At 53.7% G+C, this 24,641-nt stretch overlaps 6 protein-coding genes across 6 annotated transcripts; 4 read left to right on the forward strand and 2 right to left on the reverse strand.

The window, feature by feature from the left end:
- Positions 1 to 835: 835 nt before the first annotated feature.
- SPBR_06482 (autophagy protein Apg9) lies at positions 836 to 4,139 on the forward strand (the record flags this gene model as incomplete). The annotated part of the gene is made up of 3 exons (XM_040764738.1): positions 836 to 1,501; positions 1,853 to 2,533; positions 2,643 to 4,139. The coding sequence occupies 3 exons, from the start codon at positions 836 to 838 to the stop codon at positions 4,137 to 4,139; spliced, it is 2,844 nt and encodes a 947-aa protein (XP_040617107.1).
- A 1,427-nt stretch (positions 4,140 to 5,566) lies between these two features.
- SPBR_06387 (exportin-5) lies at positions 5,567 to 9,811 on the forward strand (the record flags this gene model as incomplete). The annotated part of the gene is made up of 5 exons (XM_040764644.1): positions 5,567 to 6,649; positions 6,718 to 7,183; positions 7,266 to 7,393; positions 7,458 to 8,871; positions 9,282 to 9,811. The coding sequence occupies 5 exons, from the start codon at positions 5,567 to 5,569 to the stop codon at positions 9,809 to 9,811; spliced, it is 3,621 nt and encodes a 1,206-aa protein (XP_040617108.1).
- A 2,528-nt stretch (positions 9,812 to 12,339) lies between these two features.
- On the forward strand, positions 12,340 to 15,086 carry SPBR_06595 (uncharacterized protein; the record flags this gene model as incomplete). Its single annotated transcript, XM_040764851.1, has 6 exons — positions 12,340 to 12,399; positions 12,678 to 13,589; positions 13,659 to 13,799; positions 13,870 to 14,736; positions 14,825 to 14,968; positions 15,027 to 15,086. The coding sequence occupies 6 exons, from the start codon at positions 12,340 to 12,342 to the stop codon at positions 15,084 to 15,086; spliced, it is 2,184 nt and encodes a 727-aa protein (XP_040617109.1).
- Positions 15,087 to 15,790: 704 nt separating this feature from the next.
- On the reverse strand, positions 15,791 to 16,296 carry SPBR_07936 (uncharacterized protein; the record flags this gene model as incomplete). Its single annotated transcript, XM_040766189.1, has 3 exons — positions 15,791 to 15,812; positions 15,872 to 16,135; positions 16,274 to 16,296. 3 exons carry the CDS (start codon positions 16,294 to 16,296, stop codon positions 15,791 to 15,793), a joined length of 309 nt encoding a protein of 102 aa, XP_040617110.1.
- A 983-nt stretch (positions 16,297 to 17,279) lies between these two features.
- On the reverse strand, positions 17,280 to 18,816 carry SPBR_07145 (2-oxoglutarate dehydrogenase E2 component (dihydrolipoamide succinyltransferase); the record flags this gene model as incomplete). Its single annotated transcript, XM_040765399.1, has 4 exons — positions 17,280 to 17,576; positions 17,654 to 18,046; positions 18,144 to 18,479; positions 18,577 to 18,816. The coding sequence occupies 4 exons, from the start codon at positions 18,814 to 18,816 to the stop codon at positions 17,280 to 17,282; spliced, it is 1,266 nt and encodes a 421-aa protein (XP_040617111.1).
- Positions 18,817 to 19,665: 849 nt separating this feature from the next.
- On the forward strand, positions 19,666 to 22,736 carry SPBR_06528 (protein transport protein SEC24; the record flags this gene model as incomplete). The annotated part of the gene is made up of 2 exons (XM_040764784.1): positions 19,666 to 20,328; positions 20,448 to 22,736. 2 exons carry the CDS (start codon positions 19,666 to 19,668, stop codon positions 22,734 to 22,736), a joined length of 2,952 nt encoding a protein of 983 aa, XP_040617112.1.
- Between the last annotated feature and the right edge of the window lie 1,905 nt (positions 22,737 to 24,641).

A 24,641-nucleotide genomic window follows, 5' to 3' on the forward strand; every position in this document is an offset into this window, starting at 1 on the left:
TGTGTTTCGTCCCGAGGCTGGCTCTCCAGCCTGCTCTTAGGAATGTCGTGATAATTTGGCGCGTTATTTGTACGACGCTGACGACCCCTGATGCACTGCCGGTTGGGTTTATTTTACAAGTTCTCCAGCAATTGGAGTGGTTCAAAGAGTCCAGGTGGCGCATAAGTACCTGACGGATAGCTCTCCTGTGGAACCAACTCCTCACCGCCTGTCGCAACTAGTCTTGCAAAGCATACCGACGTCATTTCCTCAGCTAAAGGTAGTCACGGTACATAACATGTGACCAATTCATGTGACACGAAATTTACGAGCTAGGAGGATAAAACCCAGTGGACTTAGGCGCAGATTCCACATACATACACAATAATGCGTACAGTTTTGGTCATACACTAAATTCACTGTCAAATGCGACAGCCCGGCGTTACATAATCTGCCATTGCTGGGTCATATGCTACCAGTCCTGTGCCACCTACCACCTGTGGAGGTAGCTAGGCTGATGTAGAGGGTCGCTTGCTACATCGCAAACCAGCCTCGTCGCCTGCTCAAGGCAGCACACACTCACTATACACATGACCAGCTTTATCGAGAGCTAATTTTCGAGGTTTAATCTTCCAAATTATCAAGGTGGTATCTCATCGGCGAACTATATAATTCACAATACACGTCAACCAAAGCTATCTCATTTGCTTCTGTCCCTAGCCAGAGCCTTTCGAGCATGCAAGCAAAGACTCCATCGAGCATCGGATGAGCTTGTCCCTGTGACAGCTGCCCGCGATAACTGGTATCTACGTGCCCTCCAACGACACCTATTTCCCATAGGAAGCATTGCACAACGATGGCCTCCAATATTTTTTCTCGGCTTAACTCGACTACGGGCCGAGCCCGGCGCTCGTTTTATGAAAGCCTCCGATCTGGCGAGGACGGTGGCCAGAACGAGGCCGAAACAGAAGGCCACGACGTCGAAGAGCGTGCGGAGCTGGCGCTTGATGAAGAGAACTTGAACGAGCAGTTTCAGGACTACGACCTAGAACACGCCGACGGCCTCGGGGTCGATGCTAGCCGGGCGACAATCGAGAGTGCCGCAGTCGGAACGATTGCTGGTGGCGCAGCTACATCAGCGGCAGCGGCGGCGGCAGCTTATTCGGAAGCGGGTTCAGGGAAATGGTCTGCGGCGAATAGAGGGCGGCGCGGCCATGGAAACACCTCGCACTCTCGCTGGGGTGACGATGACGCAGACGACGACGACGTTCCCGATTCTCTACTCGTCGAACCACAAGGCCCCGGCGCCGATCCCTTCCCGCCAATGCTGAAAGCAACGCCTCTACGATCGCATCCGTCCGACCGCCGTTCTCGTGGGCCAGGCGGAACCATCCCAGGGCCTGCCACGAAGAAGATTCGCGCGCAGTGGGAAGCCACACAGAAACATCAGCAACCATATGGAAACGACACAAACGGTGCTGGTGGCAGTTCAGGAGGAATGTACGGCGAGCTGCCCGGTCCCGTGAGTGGGAGGATAGCTCAGGCTGTCGGTAATCAACCTGGGAATGCCTTGTTGTCGTATTTCTTCTCGTCAGGTGGCCGCGGGCACCACAAAAGCACAGCCTACGATCGAGCCATGTGGAGATGGGTCAACGTTTCGAATCTGGACAACTTTATACGTGATGTGTACGATTATTACCGCGACAGTGGTATTCGTTGTATTCTCCTTGCACGATTGCTGCATCTTGTGTATGTGTCCCAGCACATCCATCCCTGCTACGTTGTCTACACTTTCTTATCCAACACGTACAATTGCTAACTCGCTGCTAGTAATGTTGCTTTTGTGGCTGTTTTCCTTACGTTTTTGACGCAGTGCGTGGACTATTCAAAAATTCGTGGCAGCACACGGATGGACCAGATTTTGATACCGCATTGCACGAAGAATATGTCCTGGATTTGGAATTTTGGTCTGTGGCTGTTCGCCTTCTATTTCATTTGGAAAACGGTGCAGTTTTTCATCTTTGATGTCCGGCGGTTGTTGAACCTACGCGACTTCTTTGAGCACCTGCTTCAAATCCCCGAGCACGACATGCAGACTGTGTCATGGCAAGACGTTGTGGTCAAAGTCATGGCGCTGCGAGACCAAAACCCAAAGACAGCGACGAATATGACGCGATTGCAGCGCGAATGGATCGGTAGCCAGTCCAAGGAGCGCCTCGACGCTCACGACATCGCGAACCGGCTGATGCGTCGAGAGAACTACCTAATTGCCCTCTTCAACAAAGACATCCTCGACCTGTCCGTTCCGCTCCCGTTTCTGCGAAACAAGCAATTTTTGACACGAACGCTCGAGTGGACGTTGTGGTTTGGAGTTCTCGACTTCGTATTCGACGAGCGCGGCCAGGTCAACCAAGAGTTCCTCAAGTCCAATCGCCGCAGCCAGCTAAGCACCATGCTAAAGTCCCGATTTCTCTTTGCGGGCTTCATGAACCTTCTTTTAGCACCATTCGTCGCTTGCTACCTGGTTGTCGTTTACTTTCTGACCTACTATAATGTACGCCTTAACCCCCCTCCCCTTCCCCTCCCCCTCTTCTTCTCTATGCCGTTTTCTTTTTCAAACTTGAACTTGAACCTCGACATGCAGTAACTAGAATTTTCTGTAGGAATATCAAAAGAACCCTTCGGCACTCGGCGCACGAGCGTATACACCGCTGGCGGAATGGAAATTCCGCGAGTTCAACGAACTCGAACATCTTTTCGAGGAAAGGCTAAATATGTCGTATCCTTTTGCGACGCGGTATCTGGACCAGTTCCCCAAGAAAAAAACAGAACAAGTGGCCAAGACTGTGGCCTTTATTGCAGGAGCCGTTATGACCGTTCTGGCCATTGCCTCGCTGGTTGACCCGGAGTTGTTTCTGGGGTTCGAGATCACGCACGATCGCACTGTCCTCTTTTATGTGGGTATTTTTGCCACGGTATGGGCAACTGCCCGTGGTATGATTACCGAAGACAATAGCGTGTTCGACCCTGAATATGCCCTGCGCAACGTTATCGAATATACACACTATGAACCTGACCACTGGAAGGGGCGGCTGCACAGTTTCGATGTGAAGGTCGAATTTTCCGAATTGTACCAGATCAAGATCAAGATTTTCTTTGAGGAGATCCTGAGTATCTTCTTTACACCACTTATTCTGTTCACCAGTCTTCCTCGATCCAGCGACCAGATCATTGACTTTTTCCGCGAGTTTACAATTCATGTCGATGGACTAGGCTACGTCTGCTCGTTTGCTGTGTTTGATTTTAACAAGGGCATAGGGGCTACAAGCAACCCCAAACGCCAGGAGCAGCAATCGCTGCAGCCGGACCCTCTGGGTACAGGAGGCGGTGATGTCCGAGATGATTACTACTCCACCAAACACGGCAAGATGGCAGCTTCGTACTACGGGTTCTTGGACAACTACGTGATCAATCCGAAAACGGGTATCCCAGGTCATCACCCTCCTGGAGGAGGGCGCCATTATCACACTCAATTTTACCCACCCCCCGCTTTCCCTGGTCTGAACTCGCCAACACTTGCAGCCGATATGCAAAATTCCCGTATCCGACACAGGGGCTCTGGAACCACGGGAGCCGGTGGTGCCGTGCCTAGCGCTACGCATGCGTCGCTCATACGCACGCCTCGCTTTGGCCCCTCATCTATGGCCCAGCCATCCCCGATGGCATCCATATTGTTGGATCCGCACCACCAGCCATCGACGATTCCGTATGCAAATCGCAGCACGCATCGGCCGAGAATACCTGGCGGTGGTGTTGGCCGTTACAGTGCAGGTGGAACCGGCGAGAGCTACATTGTGGAGGAGCCGGCAATGGAAAACAGCCGCGTAGCGCCAGGCAGCGTGACTGGTGGCGGTGGTGGCGCGGGCCACCGGGACGGCGCATTCCGCGACAATGAGCCATTCCAGCCACCTCCGCAAGCACAGGCCAGCAGCGGAGAACTTCAAAGCGGACCCGGAATGTTGGATGAGTCGACTTGGCAAACATCGCCACCTACCGGACTCTCGCGAGAGAACAGCGGGGTAGACGATGACGCCGACGTGGGCGTTTTGGGCCTCATGTATCAGTTCCAACAGGCGCATCAGAACCATCGGATCCGATAATTAACCAAAGCTGGACTTGCGCCTTTCGACTTGTATTGAATTAATTGGTAGCCACCTGGTCCTTTTGGCTCTATCTATTGCATTTTCAGCTCTGGCATGGTACATGCCCTTGCTGGCTGGCGTTGCCTCAGTTAAAACATGAGTTGCACCTAATTGCTTATTTACTTTTACCACGATTTTACCCCGTGACATACCATAACTTGGACTACATCGTATTTTCGTGTTTTCGCGTGTCACGTTTTGGGGTGTAATGCGAGGCTGTGGCGGCCGGATTCGGACGGGCAGCCTTGTGCTTGGACTAGGACCCTAAGGGGCCGAACTAGTAAAAGCTGCTGGCCAGGCATACGCCAAGGTCGTGCTGCAAGACAGAACGAATCGTGTAACTGGCGGTACTGTCACCGCATGACGAAAGGGGAAGCTCCGTCTCCGGACCGGGCATTGTCCGATGTAAAGATATGAAAGTAATTATGCACATCGTGCTCCGTCCTGTCCCGGGAGAGTAATAAGGACAGCCACAGCCCCTAAGTGTGCTAGTGTGGCGAATTAATACCTTGCCTGTCCCAGGGTCAGGGTGGTCTCGGCATGGTGGTCTCCGCGGCTTATGCTAGGCGCTGAAGCCAACACAGGTTATTACCAGCCAATCATGTAAGCTGCGTGATGTCCCCTAAGAACGCGCTGAACAGCTTTGCGCAACGCGCAGTCCCAGCGAGCGTTCCACGGCCCCAGCTTGCCCCTCCAATGGCCGCTCTATGACTTTTTCTCCGCCGTGCCTGCATGTCCTGACCTTTTGGCGTGACACTCCCTACCCTGATGCCTTTTCCCTGTTGAAACGAAGCCCGCCCTTTTCTTCAAGCCTTCTGCTTTGGTAATGGGTCTTTGCTGCATACAAGCGTGATGTCTCTCATTTTCACCGATTTCTCTGATCCTTCACGTCTCCCCAACACAGAAAATTGCTCCTCTTAACGCTCTTTTTCTTTTTTTGCTATGACATTCTCCCTGCAACAGTTTTCTAGGCTGCGTTTGTTTGTAACCCGATACACATTCGTTTCTGCTAACTGTTTTCCCTCTTGCGTTTATTGTTTCGCGCTCTCGAGATTCCGTTTGTCCCAAGCACGCGAAGAGGCATCTGACAGATCCAGTCCCCTTGGGTTCAACGCCGTTTTCTATTTTGCCTCTGACAAAATCTAGCAAGGCCTTCTTTCATAAACTCTCAACATTCGACCTCCCTGACCTACTCCCCCCACATCGACAGCCCTTCCTCCCAGCCGGTTCTCCTGCTGTGCCCACTGGGCTTTACAGGTGCCGCTGACTGCGTGCGTGCGACCGACCGATCTTAGCTAGCCTGGCTGGTGTGGCTTCTCCGGTTGAACGACAACACCTGGCGACGCAACGGTGGTCCGGCTGTTGTCTCACTTCTTGAAGCAGCAATGGCGGACCACTTTGGCAACGGAAGCGCGGAGCCCGCCACCTCCACCAATACTCTCAACGAACCCGAGGAGGTGCTGCTGCCCAAAATCACCAGCGCTCTCGAGCTGATCTACAACCCCCAGTCCACAAACCAGGCCCGCCAGGAGGCTCAAAAGCACCTCGAAGTTGTCAAGGAAGCTGTACAGGCGCCGTCCGTGGGCTTCACCCTTGCCGCCAACCCGTCGAACTCCTCGGTCGTCCGACATTTCGGCTTGTCGATGCTTGAACACTCCATTAAGCACAAGTGGGCCCTCTTTTCAGCCGACCAGGCAGCCTGGATTCGCCGATGGGTGCTGCAGCTCGCAGAGAATGTGTCCCGAACCGATGCCTCGTACTTGCGCAACAAAATCGGTCTGCTGTGGGTCGAAGTGGCCAAACGGTCCTGGGCGGGAGAATGGATGGATATGGACACCCAGATGCTGAGCCTTTGGCAAGCCAAACAGGGAGGCGACAATGTCCACAAGGAGCTCGTCCTCTATATTTTGGAGACGCTGTCCGATGAGGTATTCAACGGTGACGATGCCGTCGTAGCGCTGCGCGAGGGTGTGCTGAGCAAATCCTGTGTGGATATTTTCACGCCTGCTGCCATTCTCAACGACTGTTTCCCGAACCGCGCCACTACGCCGAATGTCCGAGCCGGTGAAGAGGGTTGGCTGCTGCGCGTTACAGAATTGTTGAGTGTCTGCAACTCTGCTAATGTCCAGTCCAACGACGACGCCCGCTCGTGTGCCGTCCGCGCCCTCGCCGTCCTTACATCTCTCCTGCCCTGGGCAATCCCCAAGGCCGTCATCGCCTGCCAGTGTGTGCCAACACTGTGTGAGAGCTTAGCCGCACCGCACGTCTCCGTCCAGAAGGCCGCACTTGAGGCATTTCATGCGCTTTACTCACGGAATCACTTCACTGAAGAGGAATTCGTCGCGTTGGTGGTACCAATGTACGACAGTAAATATGTCGACCTGTACCACCGCCTATTCGAATGGTCCAAGGTCGACGTCGAGGATATCGACGATGACAAATACCAGTTTGCCAAAAAGTTCTCTGAGGTAAGCAAAGCCTTGTTTTCAGCGTGCATTTACACCCATGGTTTGTCATGCTAATGTGCTGTTTCTAGATGCTTTCGTGTCTCGGAAACTACCTGGATCGACGTTTCCACAACCTGCCAGCGGGCGTGGATGTTCAACGATTTGTCGAATTTCTTCTTGAAGTTGTCCAGAGTCAGAGCCTCGTGGTCTCCATCCCCGTGCTGGTGACATGGACGCGCCTACTTGCCCATCGGAATGTTGGACCCCTTATTGCAAACACTTCTCTCATCGGCCCTCTTCTTGAGGTCTGCAGCTCAAGACTTATCCGCTACGAGAGTCTGCCGGAAGACACTCAAGATTCCTCGTACCTCTTTCTCCTCGAAGACACGGACACCATTCCTGAGCGCCATGCTTTTCTCGGCAACTACCGGCGATACAGCTCACAGATCATCGAGGCTATTGTGCAACTGAAACTACTTGACGCATTCCACCACATATTCGCACAGGCCGAGAATGTCCTCCATCACCTGTATGAAGATGGCCAGGAGTTCAAAGGTATGCAATGTTTCCTGCCATTGTGCTTGAAAAATGGACTCCGTTGCTTTCAGACATGGCCAATTTCTAATCATACCTGCAGTCGCCAATTATAACAAGAACGCGATGCCAGTTCTACGCGTTGATGCACATTTTACTGTAGTTGAAGCCGCTTTAAAAGGCTATATGAAGTGGAGGTCTTCGACACATTCGAAGGACGACCCGGCCGAGGTAAGACATGAAATGAAGACAAAACCTACCGGTTTTCTGGCTTGTTGCTAATTTGTTCTCGCAGAAACAACGGCAGCGTGAGGTTCTCGAGGCCGAGTTTGAGGCCTGGTGCAACCGCATAGCGGACCTGAAGATCGAGGACCCTTGCATCCGAAAACGTATATTGCAGCTGCTGGTGGCCTTCTCTATCACCGCTCTTGACAGCTACCCGAGTTTTATGCTCAAAGTTCTAGAGCACATCCTCTTGACATGGCCCAGCCCAAAGGAGCCAGAACACCGCGCTTTCAACGATGCAATCAAGGAACTCCAGTCCGAAAGCATGGTAGAGCTACAGCGCCTAGCCACGAAGCAGCCTGACCATCTATTGAGCGTGTACTACCAACTTGAAAGCAAGGTCAAAGAGCTGATCGCCTCCGGAACTCTTGATGAGAAACGGCAGGTTGCGTACCAAAGCTTTTTGTTCCTTATCCTTCACCGCACCAGCCAAATTGACCATACCACGCGTGTGCAAAGGCTCCGGCCCTTTCTAGAGCCTGTGAAAGCACAGTGGCAAACACCAGAGCTAGAGCGTGCCTTATCGTCGTTTAGCAATTTTGCGGAACTGGTCGGGCTCGATAAGGCGCAACTATATATCGCACGCAACCGCGTCGACCAAGTGGCTGATTGGGGTTCAATCGAACTAGATGGGGAGGGGCTTGCACTACAGGCAGATCTTGAGCTGCGCCAAACGCTTTTGCCACTGCGGTCGACCAAGACGTTTCTGAACGCTTCTGTAGAGCGCATTGACCGTCACTCTGAGGCATTCCAAGCGTCTATTGTCTTGTGGCAAGACGCTGTGCCGCTAATTCTGACGAGGCTTCTAGAGTTTTTGGACTATGGCCATGCTTCACATAACCAAAGTAGCTGGACGCTGCTTCCAGAGGAGATGCGATCGTCGGTTGGCCGTCTCCTTACGGATAGATTTTGGCAATCCGGCATCTCTGAGGGAAGCAAAGACGACTTCTACGCACGAGTCATGGAGAGGAAGGGTACAATGGAAGGCCTCGCATCCTCCATTCGGTCCACTGTCCGCTACGTGCGAGAAACGGCCTACTCTATCCTCTGCAATCTCAGTCGGTTTAGTGTCCAGTTCTACAGTTTCGACGGCCTCCCAGAACCGCTTTCGCGAGCATTATTTGGCAACGCACTGTTTTTACCTCCTCATCAGATTATTGGGCTGCTGAACCTAGTTCGATTCCTAGTGGACAACTGCCCTGTGGAGTTCCGCGGGCAGTTTCTACCGCCTTTGATTTCTTTGTGTTTCCAGCAGACATCATCCAAGCTGGTACAAGAATGGGGCCGGATTGACCAGCAGCAGGAGATCAAGACAGATGGCGACGGGCTTACCGAGGAGATGAAAGCCGAGAGTATTTTGCGGCAGTTTGGCTACTGTGCGGTGATCATGATGGCCGATTTCTTGGATCCTACGAGAGTGAACGGTAAGCAAGGTAGTACGTCTTCCAAGATGAACGGGGAGTCAGAGGCGCTAACTTTTTATGTACAGTCTTGTTGCAGCAAGATTCATCTCCGGAGCCCGCAAACGCACAGGCCAAATATCCGACTCTGCGGCGGTTTTGCCTTATGAATACAAGTCTGGTTGAGCCCCTGTTGGTGTTCTGCAATCACGCTATTCGCATTCACGATGGCCGTTGCTGCAGCATCGTGCTTCGCGTCCTACGGACCATCATCAGCGAATTTGTAGTGGTAGACCCTGGGTCGCCAGAATCTTTGCCTCCGCCTGCGCTCCCAGTGCCACCTACATCTGGGGATGAGAATGCAAACGGCAGCCGAAACCGGACAGGGTCGACAACAGGAGCGCGTGCACCTGACCCATTCCCTGTACCAGCAGAGACATCGGCAGCGGTCCGCGAGTACCTTTCGTCTGAGGTTTTAAAGAGCTGCATCCTGTCGCTGCACGAACCATACTTTGTGGACCAACACCGAGAACTTGGCTCTCTGATTGCGTCCATATTGTGCCACTACTGCCCAATTACAGCAACACCACGGCAGGTGCTGTTGTCACTACCGAACATGAAGGCGGGCGATGTGGACTTTGCCATTGAACAGATTTGCCGAGCAGGAATGCAGTCGCGCCAACAACGTGCACTGGTTTTGGATCTGCTCAAGGACCTGAAAGGCGTCAGCGTCGCTGAGATGGGTAAGCTCAGCAAGACAGGCGGGCTCAAACGCGACTCGTTCCGGCCTGCAACAAGAAAGTCAACCCAGCGCAGCAAGATGGCGCAGGAGTTCATGACGGCTCCGTCGACAACCGGCGGTGGCACGGCTTCCAACAACGAAGCCGGCTCACGAATGGGTGATGGCGGCCGTGGCAGCCCTGACCTAGAAGGGGTTGCAGGCCTCTTTAATGTGGCGGAATAAATAGTCACCACGACTTTTTCTGGGTTGTACAGGGACTCACGTTTCAGTCATACGTTGTTGCAATTTTTCTCTATTTTTTGTTTTGCTCTGTTTTCGTTTTCCGTTTCCTGCTATCGCGCGATGGATTTGATTCTTGGTCAGGGTCACACACGTGTTGTCAATTTTGATTTGTTGCCCTACTTTTCTTTTCTGTTTTTGTCTGTTTTTATGATGTGACTGCATATACCTACATATATGACTCTCTGGGGGGTTCGACGGAGTAGAAAAGGGCAAAGGCGAGGAGCGAGAAACCGATTTCGAAAAAGAGGGCAGCGCAAAACAAAAGCTGTTCTTCACCTTTACGACGGTGGACAATATTTTACTGTGCGCGGTTGCACACACATATCGGGCAACGATAACAAAGTCGGACATAGAATGACAGAAAAGACAGAAAACAAAACACATGCCGTACAGATGCCGAAGACGGCAGCAAAGTGTCGTGCTTTTGTGCCATTTGTATGACTACGAGCCGGGTTTGTTGTAACCAAATTCTATGCGGCTACTTTCATAGCTGTTTACATCACCTCGTGCGTCATGTGTTCTTGGGTCGCACCAAAACGGCTCTCGATCTGATAAATATTACGTTGTGACTGCAAATGCCCTCTCCTGTGATGAGCACTGTGCTTCTGTGGTCGTCGGTGTGCGACGTATTAAAAGGAGCTTGAAACTTCGACGCACTGCTTTTGCGTCAGGTTTCAACTCGCTTGCTTGGAGCAAGGGTGGAATGAATGAAGTGCAGCAACAGCACAGCCACGGCAGGAGAAACAATTCACATAAAGGGGCAATTGAAAACTACAGAGTGCGAGTTGAAATACGACGAAAACGGGGCAATAAAAGAAGGAAATGTCCGACATTTAAACAACTCCCCTTGATAATTTCTCAAACAAACCATGGTCGGCAATATTTCGTACATGGCCTGGCAATATCGCGGTCTCGAATCCACACGAGATTTCGCCGTTCCCAGGAACGTTGCTCGCCAAACAGCACTCGCCTCGACATGGTCGTGCGATGTCCGTCGCAACCGCCTTCGACTCCAACGAACCTGGCCATGGCCATGGCCACAAGTTCATGGCCAATCTCGCCGTCGGAGAGGTAAAATATATTTCCAACCCCCCAGCAACAGCAAAAGTGTGCGCGTCGCTTCTTTTATGTAGCGTCGGGAACGCCACAGTGTTGCAGATTGGTGCTTTGCCCTTCCTTTGGTGTGTTTCTCGGCTTGATACGAAACACGACTTTACACATTGGTTCGTTCCGTGTACGAAGTATTTCGTGCGACATACGGAGTAGGACAGAGTATTGTTGCCAATCAATATTTTCCTTTTGCCCGTTATTCCCCAATGCATGCCCCCCTAATGCCCATCTCCAATCTCCAGCAAATACCCAAGCCGGTCTGCGTCTCGCTTGCACATTAACACATCACGTCAACAAACTAACTAAACGTAAAGATGCTTGATGCATTATCCTAAATGCATTCTCCGCCTATGGACGCACCGAGTGCTTTGTCTTCAAGATACAAAGTCGTGCCAACTTTCACAGCCAGTCAGCGGCGGTCCCTTGTCGATACCACGAGCGTGGTGCGTCGTAGATGCCGTGGCAGTGCTGTCCGTTGCGTTTCAGACGATCGTCACCTTCTTTCGTTGTGATCCGGGTTTGTGCCTTTCCATTGATAGTGCTCGGCCAAAAGTCAGGGAGTGGCGGTGTGCTCTCTATGTACGGAGTAATTTTGAGTGAATGGAGATAGGAGGGCGCTTCTTGCGTCGCTCCTTCCCCTTTTGCCTTTATTCCTGAGCAAGCTCCCTCGAGTACCTTAGTCCGTCCATCTCGCTTCAACCTGCTCTTTCCTCTGCTACCAATATCCATCCCCAATTCGCCATCGCACATGGCGTCCATCTTCTTCTCGATGCAATTGATGGCCAACTGATCCTACATCCCTCCCCACCGCAGCCAGGCCAACAGACCTTGAAACCTTAAATCCACCAACTGCCCGGGCCCAATCTGTTGGCCCGGTCGACGGCGAGCTAGTTACACCTGTCGCGAGAGTCTCCACCCCACCGTCTCGCTTGCTCCTCCCACCACCAATGCTACGCTTTCATGGCCCAATATCTTACGTCCGGGCAATGCTAGACTTGGTGGCCCTCCCTGCCTGCGACAACAAGTCCTGCGACGACAAGTCTGTGATTGCAGCCATCTGAGCGAGCCACTTTGGCGTCCTCCCCCTCACCCGCTAATTACCAGATCCGTTCTAGACATGGTATTGCGCAGGGAGGATCTGCGATCTATTTCCGCTGCAGCTAGCCAAAACCTCAAATCGTCAACGGCTTTGCTCTTCGCATACTTAAACTTTCAACCCTTTTTCTCCGTCAACTTATCGGCCTGCCCACCCATCCAATCGCAACTCAAAATCATCACCGCGCGGCTTTGGTTGCTCCGCCCCTCCACCACCAGCCTGCCATTGACCCCATCTCGATACTCCATCGGATCTGCCCAAGATGGTCTTCTCGGGGAAACCGTCGACGGGCTGCCAGATGTGCCGAACACGACGGATCAAGGTAAGGCTCATGCTCGTACCTGCATACTGTGGGTGGCGGGCCCGCCGTGGCTTGTTTCTCCTCTTCCACTTTGGCGTGCCATGCTGTACGGCTCGGCACTTGGTCCCTCGATACCGTGCTGCACGTCACCTGTGTCCTGCTGTCCTACTGTCCTACCTACCGTCCTACCTGCCGTCCTTTTGATTCGTCTACGTGCTGCCGCCTGCATTCTATCTTGCGGCCACGCGGTACCTGCCCGCTATCAAGAGAACACTCTCTAACCCTGTGTACAACTACAGTGTGACGAGGCAAAGCCTGCATGTAACCAATGCATCCGCACCAACCGCACTTGTCCAGGCTATAAGAGCAAGATTGACTTGCTCTTCCGGAACGAGACCGAGGCTAGTGCGGCCGAGAAACGAGCACGCACCACTGCCCGGAAAAAGGCAGCTGCCACCCTACGCAGTCGCCAGGCTGGGCGTGCCGCGCATCAGACTCCGGACACGGCCAGCTTCGGCGGCTCCGTCACCTTGCCCGCGCATACCGGCTCCGGTCACGCCAGGAGCACAGATAGTGACAGCCCGGATGACAGCCTCGCCAAGGCCTCACTTCGGTTCGTCGCAGCACATGGCCGCAGGGGCAACATGGCTAGCTACGGCAACGGCTTCGGAGCAAGCCAGAATGGTAACAGTGCAGACAGCACGGGCAGCTACTCGTCCGGGAGCAGCCGTTATTATTATGGGTCCATCGTACCGGCTCTGCCAGTACCACCCGATCAGCTGGCCGTCTGCCACTTCTACTCCAATTTTGTGCTCGTTCCGTTCCAGGGTACCGGTCGAGGCTACATGGACTTCCTCGTTCCTATGATGAAGGATGCCGAGAGCCCGACATCGTTGTATGCATCCATTGGCACAAAGGAAGCGGCTGCCCTCAGCGGTGCCTCTGATGTGGCCAGCCCCTCAACGCCAGGGACCGCAGCACCTGTATCTTCTTCAAGCAAAGAAGCCCGCGCCGCCCTCTCAATTGCATTTCGCGCTTGTGCCCTTGCGTCCATGGGCACACGCGTCGCCTCCAACGGCTTCGCATTTGCCGACAAAGCACTGTCAGCCTATACGCGAGCGTTGGCTGCCACTCACCTCGCACTGCGTGACCCGGCGCTCTCACGCGCAGATAACACTCTTGGCGCAGTCTTATTGCTCAGCTTATTTGAGGTACGCAGGCGCCCTCCACCAGTCTTTTGCTCCTAATCATTGTCGATTTTATATGCTGACGTGCCTCAGAGCATCACCGCAAAGCACATGGGCTTGTTCGCATGGGGCTCCCATATTGAAGGTGCTGTTGAAATCGTGAAAGCCCGGAACTTGGGTCAGCGTAAGACTCGGTCGGGTCTATCCCTGTTCATTGCTGTGCGTACGCAAATGGTAAGAGACTGCAAGACAAGCACGTGCCTCGTATACTGGCTTGAAGACTGCATTCTAACACATGTTGCAGATTATTCATTGTCTTGCCTCCGGCAAGGCGCCTGACATGGATGTTGACTGGTGGATGGCCGATGCTGTCGCCGACTCCGCCGCAGGCGCCTGCCAGCGGCTCAGTATTCGAACCGCCGCTCTGCGATCTCGGGCTGCTGATCTCATGGCTACGTCCTCTGACCGCTCTCCCGAAAATGTTGCCCGCATTATGGCCCTCGCGCAAGAAGCATACAGCCTCGATCGTGACTGCGTTGCTTGGCAAGCCAATGTCCCCGTCGAGTGGCGGTACCACACCGTTGCCTGGCAAGACAAGCTCCCCGAAGGCGGCGACTACGGGCGGGCCGAGGTGTTTCCAGGGAAGATTGACGTCTACCGTGATATTTATATTGCCAGTGTATGGAATATGGTTCGTGCCACCCGCCTGTGCCTGGCTTCGATCGGCGTACGCTGTGCTGCTTGGGCCTGCGCCCCAGCAGATTATCGCACAACGTCCCAATACGCCACTGCAGCACGCATGTGCAGTGACATCATCACGGACATAATTGCATCTGTGCCGTTTTATCTAGGCTGGCATAAAAGTCAGGACTTTTCTTCGTCGTCGGCTTCACCGGATCGCAGGCACCACTCCAAAGACCCCCCCAGTGCTACCCAGTCGACCGACGGCAGTACGGAGGGAGATTCTGATAACGAGTACACCCCCTCCCTGGGCTTTGTCTGCGGTGACGATTCCAGTCTCAAAGGCCTCGCTGGCTACTTTCTGGCCTGGCCGTTGACCAACATTAACAGCCAGGACTACACGACGGACAACCAGCGCGCCTGGGTCATTGGACGGCTGAAGCACATTAGCAATGAGCTTGGCGTGCGATACGCAGGTTTCCTAGCCGAGGTAAGCTGTGCAGGCGTGTTTCGTTATAAGTGGAAACCATGATATGTAGTGATGAATACCAGATGCTAACATGTTTCCTTGTTTGAAGCTCAGATTCCGTGTCCCGTCAATGTTGATCCGCCGTGACCGGGTCATGTCGCAACATCAACATCTCGAGTCACTGCACAACATGCAGGCCTTCCTATCGGCGACGTCGGGCGTATCGCCACCCGGTGTATCGATGGCGTCTACAGTAGGCCCGGGATCATTATCTAGCCCTAACTCTGACACAAGTTCAGTAACGATCCCAGGGGTGGTCTCGAATGCAGGTCGTTCGACACCGACACCCTCCACCACCAAGCAAGCATTGAATCCACTCCAACAGTGGGAAGCTCTTCAGAAGCAATCACTAGACGCGGATCGAAAAGAACTCGTCGAAAAGGCATCTGGAGGTTCGGGGCCGTACGGTACGTATGTCGCTCATAACATTTTACATGTGTAGGAGGAAACGCGAATGACAAGGTTGCTTTATAAAGGGGACCTCATTGGAGATGGGCATCATGTAAAATAGCATCCTATTTAGGAAACAGATAGGACCTGGGTGGGGATGTATACATGTACAGAATACGCTTTGAGCATGCAGAAGTACGGGAGATTGCAAAATGCAGTATCATAGCATTTCAAGATAATTAAATGCAAACCAACCCACAAGGGTGGATTGAAAATGCACGATATTATGCAAAACTACAACCGTTGCTGATTACCTGAAGCTTGTCGCAAGAAAGAGATGTATAACAATGAAATTGAAAGCAAGAACCAAAACATCTATGCATTCACGCACAAAGGCGGATCCGAACCCGGCTGTAAATACATGACAGACGCCCCTCTGACCTTGGCCAGAAATCCCAGGACCTCGTACTAAGGTAATCTCAAGTCTCAAATGGCGCAACTCGCTGTCGTCGCTCGCTTCCAAGTGTCGGTGCATCTCGAGATGTGTCGCGTCAATGGCGGCAAGTCGCATGCTGGGTGGTATCCCCATGGCCGAGCCGTGCTACTGCTGAAATCATCGCACCACCTATTTTGATTTTGAGTTGTGCCTGTCCGGTTAGACGGTGCTCCCATAAACTGCGAAAACGACAGTTGCCAAAACACATACCTCTTGCGCTGCTCGTCCAAGCCGATGTTGTTTGCGTGTTGGTTCCACACGTCCACAAAGACCTTCTGAGTCGCATCTACATACTTCTCGTTCTTCACCTCCTTGACGTTAACGCGCATGCCATCCTTGGTGAAGGTGATGTTCTTGTTGCCAATGTTCTTGGTCGCTTGCGCCTGGATCTTGTTCACGCTTAGGTAGATCTGGTAGCCGACAAAGGCGAGGCCGCCGATAACCATGAAGAGGACAACCAGGGGCACGAGCTGCCTAGAAAGAGGGTCAATTGTGCGATCATCACAAAGCCACAACAAAGCAAAATGGAAAGCCAACGGCTGCATTTGCATTCAGTGGCTGGCATTGGCTGCAACAAGACCTTGCATGTGCAAGCGAATCGACGTGTCTTACCCGATCAATGAGCGGCCAGACATGGTCTCTTGTCTGTTGTCGTGTGGTAGGGGGGGGAACGTAGGGGGTTAAGGCGAGATAGGGATCGTGCTTGGTCTTGACAAGATTGAAGAAGAACGAAAAACGATGGAACACAGAAAATGCACAGGAAGAAAAATAAATGGGCCCTGTCGATAAACCTTTGCGCAAAGGAAGGAGAGGTTGCAGTGTCGCAAACGGCGTGCGCCTTAAGAAGAAAGGAAAGCGGGCACAAGACGAAGCACGAAAGGGTGAGACGAAAGAAATAACCTATCGGCGATCGCTGTCGAACTCATTGGTCACGGAAACAGTATCGGAGGCCCTTTTCTAGTTGTCAGCTCCTGAGTACCTTCTCCTCCATACAACACACAAGTCAAAGTGGGTCTGGCTTCGAGACGACAAGAAAAGACCCTGTGGCGTGCAGTGTTAGTGTAGAGTGCCCGCAGCCCAAATTAGGCTGGTCAGGTACTCTAGGGCATTGGATTTCGGTGAATCGAGCTTCGGCTTGGGCCAGCTCCTGTCGCTTGTTGGACCTATAATAGTACTCCCGTAATACGAAAATAATACCAATCACAAGCTTGTAAACCGTCGACTCGCCCAAGTGCGGGGCGAATTCGGTTTTGCTTGGAGGCCTAAATTCGAGGAGCTTGAGGGAATATCTCGTTGAGAGGCAAGATTTTGAAGCTAAATAACGTATTACAGCATGAAGGAAAAAGCCCCGAGACAAGGCAAGGATAAAACAATAAGCAACAAACGGGTTATCAGAATGAGAACAAAAGGAACGGACCTGCGAAACATGGGCAGATCGTATAACGATGCACAAGAGTGAACGATAAAGCTGAAGAGAGTCTAGGAATAAGAAAAAAAAAGAAGAAAAAATAGGCCAAATGCAAATGTACAGTTAGATTACAGGTGAGACGCCCTGGTCTCAACACTTTGCGTACACCTTCTTAGCACAACATCCAACCTACGACTGAGAAATCATGCCTTACAGCAGCATGCGTCTCGGGTCCTCAATGTACTCCTTCACCTTCACGAGGAACTGCACAGCCTCGCGTCCGTCCAGCAGACGGTGGTCGTAGGTCAAAGCCAGGTACATCATGGGGCGGATCTCGATCTTGCCGTTGACGGCCACGGGGCGCTCCTTGATGGCGTGGAGGCCCAGCACGGCGGACTGCGGCAGGTTGATGATGGGTGTGCCCATCATCGAACCGAACACACCGCCGTTGCTGATCGTGAAGGTACCACCAGCCATGTCCTCAATGGTCAACTTGCCGTCGCGAGCCTAAATGTAGAAAATTTGTTAGCGCATGCGCATTGCGTCTGTTGACAGGCTAGAAGGCAATGTAGGAAGCCACAAACCTTGTGGCCCAGGTCAGCAATCGACTTCTCAATGGTGACCAAATCCATGTCCTCGGCGTTGCGAACGACAGGAGTTACGAGACCCTTCTCCGTCGCCACGGCCACGCTGACGTCAACGTAGTCACGGTAGACAATGGTGTCGCCGCCGTTGGGGCCCTCAATGGACGCGTTGACGGCAGGCAGGTCCTTCATGGCCAGCACACAGGCGCGCGTGAAGGCGCTCATGAAGCCCAGCTTGACTCCCGTCTTCTTGAGCACCTCATCCTTGTACAGCTTGCGGAACTCGACGAGCGAGGACATGTCGACCTCGTTGAAGGTGGTTAGGGAGGCGGCAGTGTTCTGCGACTGCTTGAGACGCTCGGCGATTCGAAGACGCATACGGTTCATCTTGACCTGTGGCAGAGGGCACGTGGTATTAGTAGATTGGATCATTTGAGAAAAAAGAAAAAGATAAAAAAGGTAAAACCAAAACGGTTCGCAGTTGACTTACTCTGCGTTCCTCACGGTTGCCAAGCGGCGAAGGAGAGGCGGGCTCGGAGCTGGACTGTTTTGGTGGCGCGGGTGAGCTCTTCTTCTCCGGGGCAGGCGCAGGTTTTGACGGTTCAGCAGGTTTGGGGGCTTCCGGTTTTGACTCGGACTCGGTGGCAGTAGAATTTGCCGCCTCCTCCTTGGGTGCTTCGGACGCCGCAGGCTTCTCAGCCGCGGCCTCGCCCTCGGCGCCGACCTCTATGCGAACGAGATCCTGGCCAACAACGACAGTGTCCTCCTCGTTGGCGAAGAACTCGCGCACCACGCCGGCTTCCGTTGCGTTGACGGCCACATCGATCTGGAGCAGGTGTTATGCATCGTTTCGTTAGTCACCAAATTCGCGCGTCAATCGCTTCGCAATGGCAAACATGCGCACCAGCTCTTCAGAAACGCACCTTGTCGGTCTCAATGGTTGCAATCTCCTCATCCTGCTCGACGCGCTCGCCAATCTGCTTGGAGAACTGCTTGAGCGTGCCCTCTGAGATGGACTCGGCCATCACGGGCACCTTGACTACCAGATCCGCGTAAGTGCGCACATGCTGGAATATCAGCGGCAGCTGCGCATGGCGCAGCGACGGCTGTGGCCGACACAGAGCGGCCGACCGGGCGGCGAGGAGGAATCGTCTCGACAGCATGGTGAACGGGCTGAAAAGGGGGTATGTCGGACAACAAAACGAGCGAGCAAAACGTGAAACACGAGGACCAAAAAGAGAAAAGGCCGAAATAGATTCAATTAGGAGCTGAAGCAAGAGTAGAAGACAAGACTGTCAAAACGACTGTTGCGGGTGGCAAGAATGAAGAATCGCTTCGTTCGGGAAGCAGGAAATACGTAGATGAGAAAATAAAGTTCAGTTGCCGAGCAAAGCCGGGGGCATAAAAACAAGGTTGTCGAGCATGGCCATGAACACGTGCACCGCCACAGCGCACAGCCACTGCCGACAAAAAAACCGAAGCACGTGTCATGTCACGTAGCATAGCTACAAAGCAACGAGTGGGTACATAATTTAGTGCAGAGCTCTTGAGAGGACAGGTGGTGGCCCGCCTCCAGCCGCCAATGATGCGAATCAATGGAAAGGTGTCGGTGTCGCCCTCCTTGCCTCCTCTCCTGTGTATTCCCCTCCACATTTTCCGCACGCCACGAAGCAGACACCTCCTTCGCCTGGCGACAGCATCTTCCCATCGCCGCTTTCCGGTGCCGACCCTTAGTTCGCTCGAAAGGCCGCCTTTTGTATTTTGAGGTGCGTTCGCTGCTGCCTGAGCTTCTTTTTCCATCTCTCTTGCCTTCATCTGTTGGCAGCATTTTCTGCGTTCTTCTCGCCTCCCCTTTCTCACAGCAATATCGAATTTCAGCAAGCTCCTACCTTTCCCGCGCTGGCCTATCCGTTTCGTCTCATAGACGTTTCTCGCCGTGTCTCTGTCTCTTGCCTTCGATATCACGCCTCATTGACACCTCGACACCGTCCATCCCCACACTGACAGCAGCCATGTCTGCCCCTTACGGTCAGCAGTATGGCGGTCAGCCATCACCGTACGGCGACCAACAGAGCTTTCAAGACCAGCAGCAGCTGCTTCCCGAGGGTCATGCTCCGCCACCGGCTGGTGCGCCCATTCTTGAGACGGGCAAGAAGAAGAAGAGAGCTTATGCTGCTGATGCCTTCAGTGTTGGCACCGCCGGCAATACCTCCGCTGGCGGTCAGGGGCCACCACCCAGTCAGTACGGCGCTCCCGTCCAGCCTGCCGGCGCTCCTGCATACGGCAGCTACGGCGCCCAGGCAACCCCTGATGTCCAGGATGTGCAGTATGGCCACCCTCAGCAGGTTGGCATCGGTGCGTCCGGCGGAGCCGCGGGTGTCCCCGCGGCTGGCGGCTACGGATATCCCGATTATGGCTACTCAGGTGCAAACGCAGGCATGCCTGGTGCTGGTGGTGTCGATGCAGTGACGGCTGGTGTTGCCAACATGGGCATCACAGGCGCCGGTCAGCCACCCGCCCCGCACCAGCCGCCGCATCAGCAAGTACCAGCGCACCAGGGCCAGCCGCCGCGTACTGGTCCCCTCAATCAGCTGTATCCGACCGACCTCATGAGCCAACCCTTCAATGTGTCTGAGCTGGACCTCCCCCCGCCGCCCATCATGTTGCCCCCCAACGTAAGAACGCTTTTTGTTTACCCCCCTTCCCTCCGTTTATCCCACCTTGTAGAGCACCTTCGGGCTGGTGGCGGGCTTTGCAGGTTGATGCTAACAAATTTGTCTTCCCCTTTGGCTAGAGCAGCGTCACTCCCTCGCCGGACGCCAACTGCCCGTCTAAATATGTCCGGTCCACAATCAATGCCGTCCCCACGAACCATTCGCTCCTGAAAAAGTCCAAACTACCTTTTGCCCTCATTATTCAGCCTTATGCGTCCTTGCACGACCTCGACGACGACGTCCCTGTTGTGCAGGACCAGGTTATTTCGCGCTGCCGGAGATGCCGCTCGTACATCAATCCCTTTGTGACCTTTGTTGACCATGGCCACCGCTGGCGCTGCAACATGTGCAACCTGACCAACGACGTCCCCCAGGCCTTCGACTGGGATGCGGCTTCGCAGAAGAGCGTCGACCGCTGGCAGCGCCACGAGCTGAACCATGCCGTCGTCGAGTTTGTTGCGCCGCAGGAGTACATGGTACGCCCGCCGCAGCCACTGGTCTACCTGTTTCTCTTTGATGTCAGCTACGCCGCCGTATCAACAGGTCTCCTTGCCACCAGCGCCCGTACCATTCTCGACAGCCTCAACAGAATACCAAATGCCGATGGTCGTACGCGCCTAGGCTTTATCGCTGTCGACTCCTCCCTGCACTACTTTGCCATCCCGCGCGATTCGAAGCCCGCCGCCAAGGAAGAGGGCGAGGAGGATGACGGTGCCAATGGGGACGATGAGGAGAACAATGGTGCTGGCGAAACAAGCATGCTCGTCGTCAGCGACCTGGATGAGCCGTTCATGCCCGTGCCCCAAGAACTACTGGTGCCGCTGACCAGCTCGCGCCAGAGCATCGAACTGTTCCTCACGAAGCTGCCGGGCATGTTTGCCAACAACCAGAACAACGGGTCCAGCATGGGATCCGCCCTGCGTGCGGGCCACAAGCTCATCTCACCTCTGGGCGGCAAGATGGTTGTCCTCAGCTCGTCGCTGCCAAACATGGGCACCGGCAAGCTGGAGATGCGCGAGGACAAGAAAGTGCTGGGCACGTCCAAGGAGGGCGCGCTCCTACAAACAGCCAATAGCTTCTACAAGAGCTTTGCCGTAGAGTGCTCCAAAAACCAGGTTTCCGTCGATATGTTCCTCTTCTCGTCACAGTACCAGGACGTGGCGTCGCTCAGCAATTTGCCACGGTACACTGGCGGCCAGACATGGTTCTACCCTGGCTGGAACGCCGGTCGGCCCGAGGATGCCATCAAGTTTGCCACGGAGTTTAGTGACTACTTATCGTCGGAGATTGGTCTTGAGGCCGTGCTGCGCGTTCGCGCGACCACGGGCCTCCGCATGAGCTCCTTTTACGGCAATTTCTTCAACCGCAGTTCCGATTTGTGCGCCTTCCCCGCCTTCCCGCGTGACCAGTGCTACGTGGTTGAGGTCGCTATTGATGAAACACTCCAGAAGAATGTCGTGTGTCTCCAGACAGCAGTTTTGCACACGACCTGCAATGGCGAGCGCCGCATCCGTGTCCTGACATTGGCCCTTCCTACGACACTCAGCCTGGCCGACGTGTACGGATCGGCCGACCAGGCAGCCGTGACGGCATACTTCAGCCACAAGGCCGTCGAGCGTGCACTGGACGGCGGCCTAGACGCGGCCCGCGACAGCCTGCAGAACAAGCTGACGGAGCTACTGCAGACGTTCCGCAAGGAACTGGCGGGCGGCAGCATGGGTGGCGGCCTGCAGTTCCCTGCCAACCTGCGGGGCCTGCCAGCACTGTTCCTGGGCCTAATCAAGAACGTCGGCCTGCGCAAGTCGGCTCAGATCCCTTCGGATCTGCGATCTGCAGCGCTGTGCCAGCTTTCGACGCTCCCCGTACCGCTGCTGCTGCAGTTTATCTACCCGCGCCTGTATTCGCTGCACGATATGCCAGACAATGCCGGGGTGCCGGACCCCGAGACTAGCCAGATCGTGTTGCCGCCGCCGCTCAACTTGTCCTCGGAGCGCTTTGTTCCATATGGCCTGTACTTGATCGACGATGGGCAGACACAGTTCCTGTGGGTTGGCCGCGACACCGTGCCGCAGCTTCTTGTTGACGTGTTTGGCGTGACGGACCGGACACAGCTGCATGTGGGCAAGACGTCTCTACCAGAGCTGGACAACGATTTTAACGAACGGGTGCGGGCAGTGGTGCAAAAGAGCCGGGATCTCAAGTCGCGGGGCGTCGGCAGCATTACAGTGCCGCACCTCTACGTGGTCCGCGAAGACGGCGAGCCGAGCCTGAAGCTTTGGGCGCAGACACTGCTGGTGGAGGACCGGGCGGACCACAGCATGAGCTTCCAACAGTGGATGGGCAACTTGCGGGAGAAGGTGAGTAACTAGCAGGCACGAGTCTGCACTTGTGTAATTTGTTTTGATACGTTTCCTTCACTCGTACGGCAGCTAACATCTCTCGTATAGGTCGTCCAGTAATTACGAGGCAGACAGGAGAACAAGCTGTTGGGAACATATTGGTCGTTGTTGTTGCTGTTGTATTTTGTTTATGCACTTTTATTTATTTCCTGCGCTTCTACCTCTTTTTCTTTTCTCTCTTTTTTTTTTTTCATCTCTCACACTCTCTTGCTCGCTTGTCTTTTTCTACGCGTGTACTTTAGAAAACAAGTTGAATTTGGAGCGAATTTTCTATGCAGAACACGTAACGAAGAAGAACCACGGCGAGCAGTGCGGACGTGAGCAATAATGAAATAAAATAAAACACAGATATTGAGGAGTATTGCAGGGCTGTACGTGTTGTTGCGGGAGTTGTGGTAGAAGCACATAGATTTTCTTGAAAGAGGTACGAAAGCAATAACCGTTTGATGACCCCAAAGGGCGTCTCCAGGTCCACGATCTATGTCACCCTTATCACGGCCGTGTGTTCACTACTCTCTGTCAAGGCCCACATGATAGGAGTACGAAATACACTTGATACATGTTATTACTGCAGGATTGTGCCAGTCGACCTGGCCCTTGTCGTCGTCTACCGGATGCCGGGGGCTTTCTTGATCCGCGAAATGTTGCGTCCTGCCAAATAAACGCCCTGGACAAGCAAAAATTTCCATATTTAGAATTCAATCGACTTGTAGATGTGCAACGAGCTAAACAGAGCCCCAGCTTTGCCATCCCGTTCAGTGCGTATGCGTGTTCTCCCGTACAGGATGGCAGCCTCTTCGCCTGGGTCCTTGTTTAGCTTCGACGTACTCCGTACTTCATTCGTCCTTCCTCCTGTTTTTCTCAGTCTGCGCTCCAAGCGCCGGAGCCAGTCATGAAACGGAGCGTTGCTTGGGATGTGATTGAAACACACGCGGCGGGCGCCTCAAGATGATCTGCGATTGGCTGGTTTGGGGCCTTTCCCAGTTAGCAACTGTTGGCTGCGAAGGTTGTTGTTCGCTAGTATGACTTAGTGCGTCGTCTTTCAGGGGGATACATCGACTCGAAGTCCTGCCAAAGAAGGGCCCTGACAGGCTAGCAACCATGGTCTGCGTTCTGTTCCATTTCCTTGCCAGGAACATTCGCACCTCAACCTTTACCCCCAGAGCCACTTATCTTTGTAACGGAGCTGCCTGTTCTTGAATGCGAAGGTAATCTTAGCAAACAATGGTTCAAGTATTTTTACGGGACACAAAGTCGGGTCTCCTTTTCTTTTCGCTTGTTCTGCTCGCCGTGCAAGGCCATGCGGTTGTCTCGTCACAGCTTGGCCGAATCACACCACATATTGAAAAGTATTTATTGTTACGGAGTGCGACGTGATACTCCATACTTGGTTCGAGCATCGGGAATGGTTTGGGCGCCCTTGTATCGCTCTTGCTCCGTCGTCACCATTGTGCCATTGGCCGAACCTATTTTAGTCGCTCTCTGTATCGATTTTGCGCTTTCTCTGCATTCGTCCCTTCCCACTTGAGTGCTCGCAAATCGTATTTTACTGTTCCTTCCTTAACTCTCTCTCTGTCTCACACGCTCTCTCGCGCTCTTGGTCTTCTTGATCTTGACAGTCCCTTCTCATCCTATTTAGGTCTTCCCGTCGTCCCCCACAGTCTCCTGACTTTGCATTCAACCCGATCGGCCCCTTAATTCCCGTCGTGCCCTTTCGTTGCTTGGCTCCCAAAAAGCACGTTCAGGCACGCCTGTGAGCACGCTTTTGACCAAACACCCAACACCTTTTTGCTCTAGCTAAATCTAAACTTAGACCAAGCCGACAGCCCGCCCACAAAGCACGAAACGGCGGCGCTCTCGCCCTCCCACCCCCCC

The sequence above is a fragment of the Sporothrix brasiliensis genome (assembly GCF_000820605.1).
Source record: "Sporothrix brasiliensis 5110 chromosome Unknown Cont20, whole genome shotgun sequence".
NCBI lineage: Eukaryota > Fungi > Ascomycota > Sordariomycetes > Ophiostomatales > Ophiostomataceae > Sporothrix > Sporothrix brasiliensis.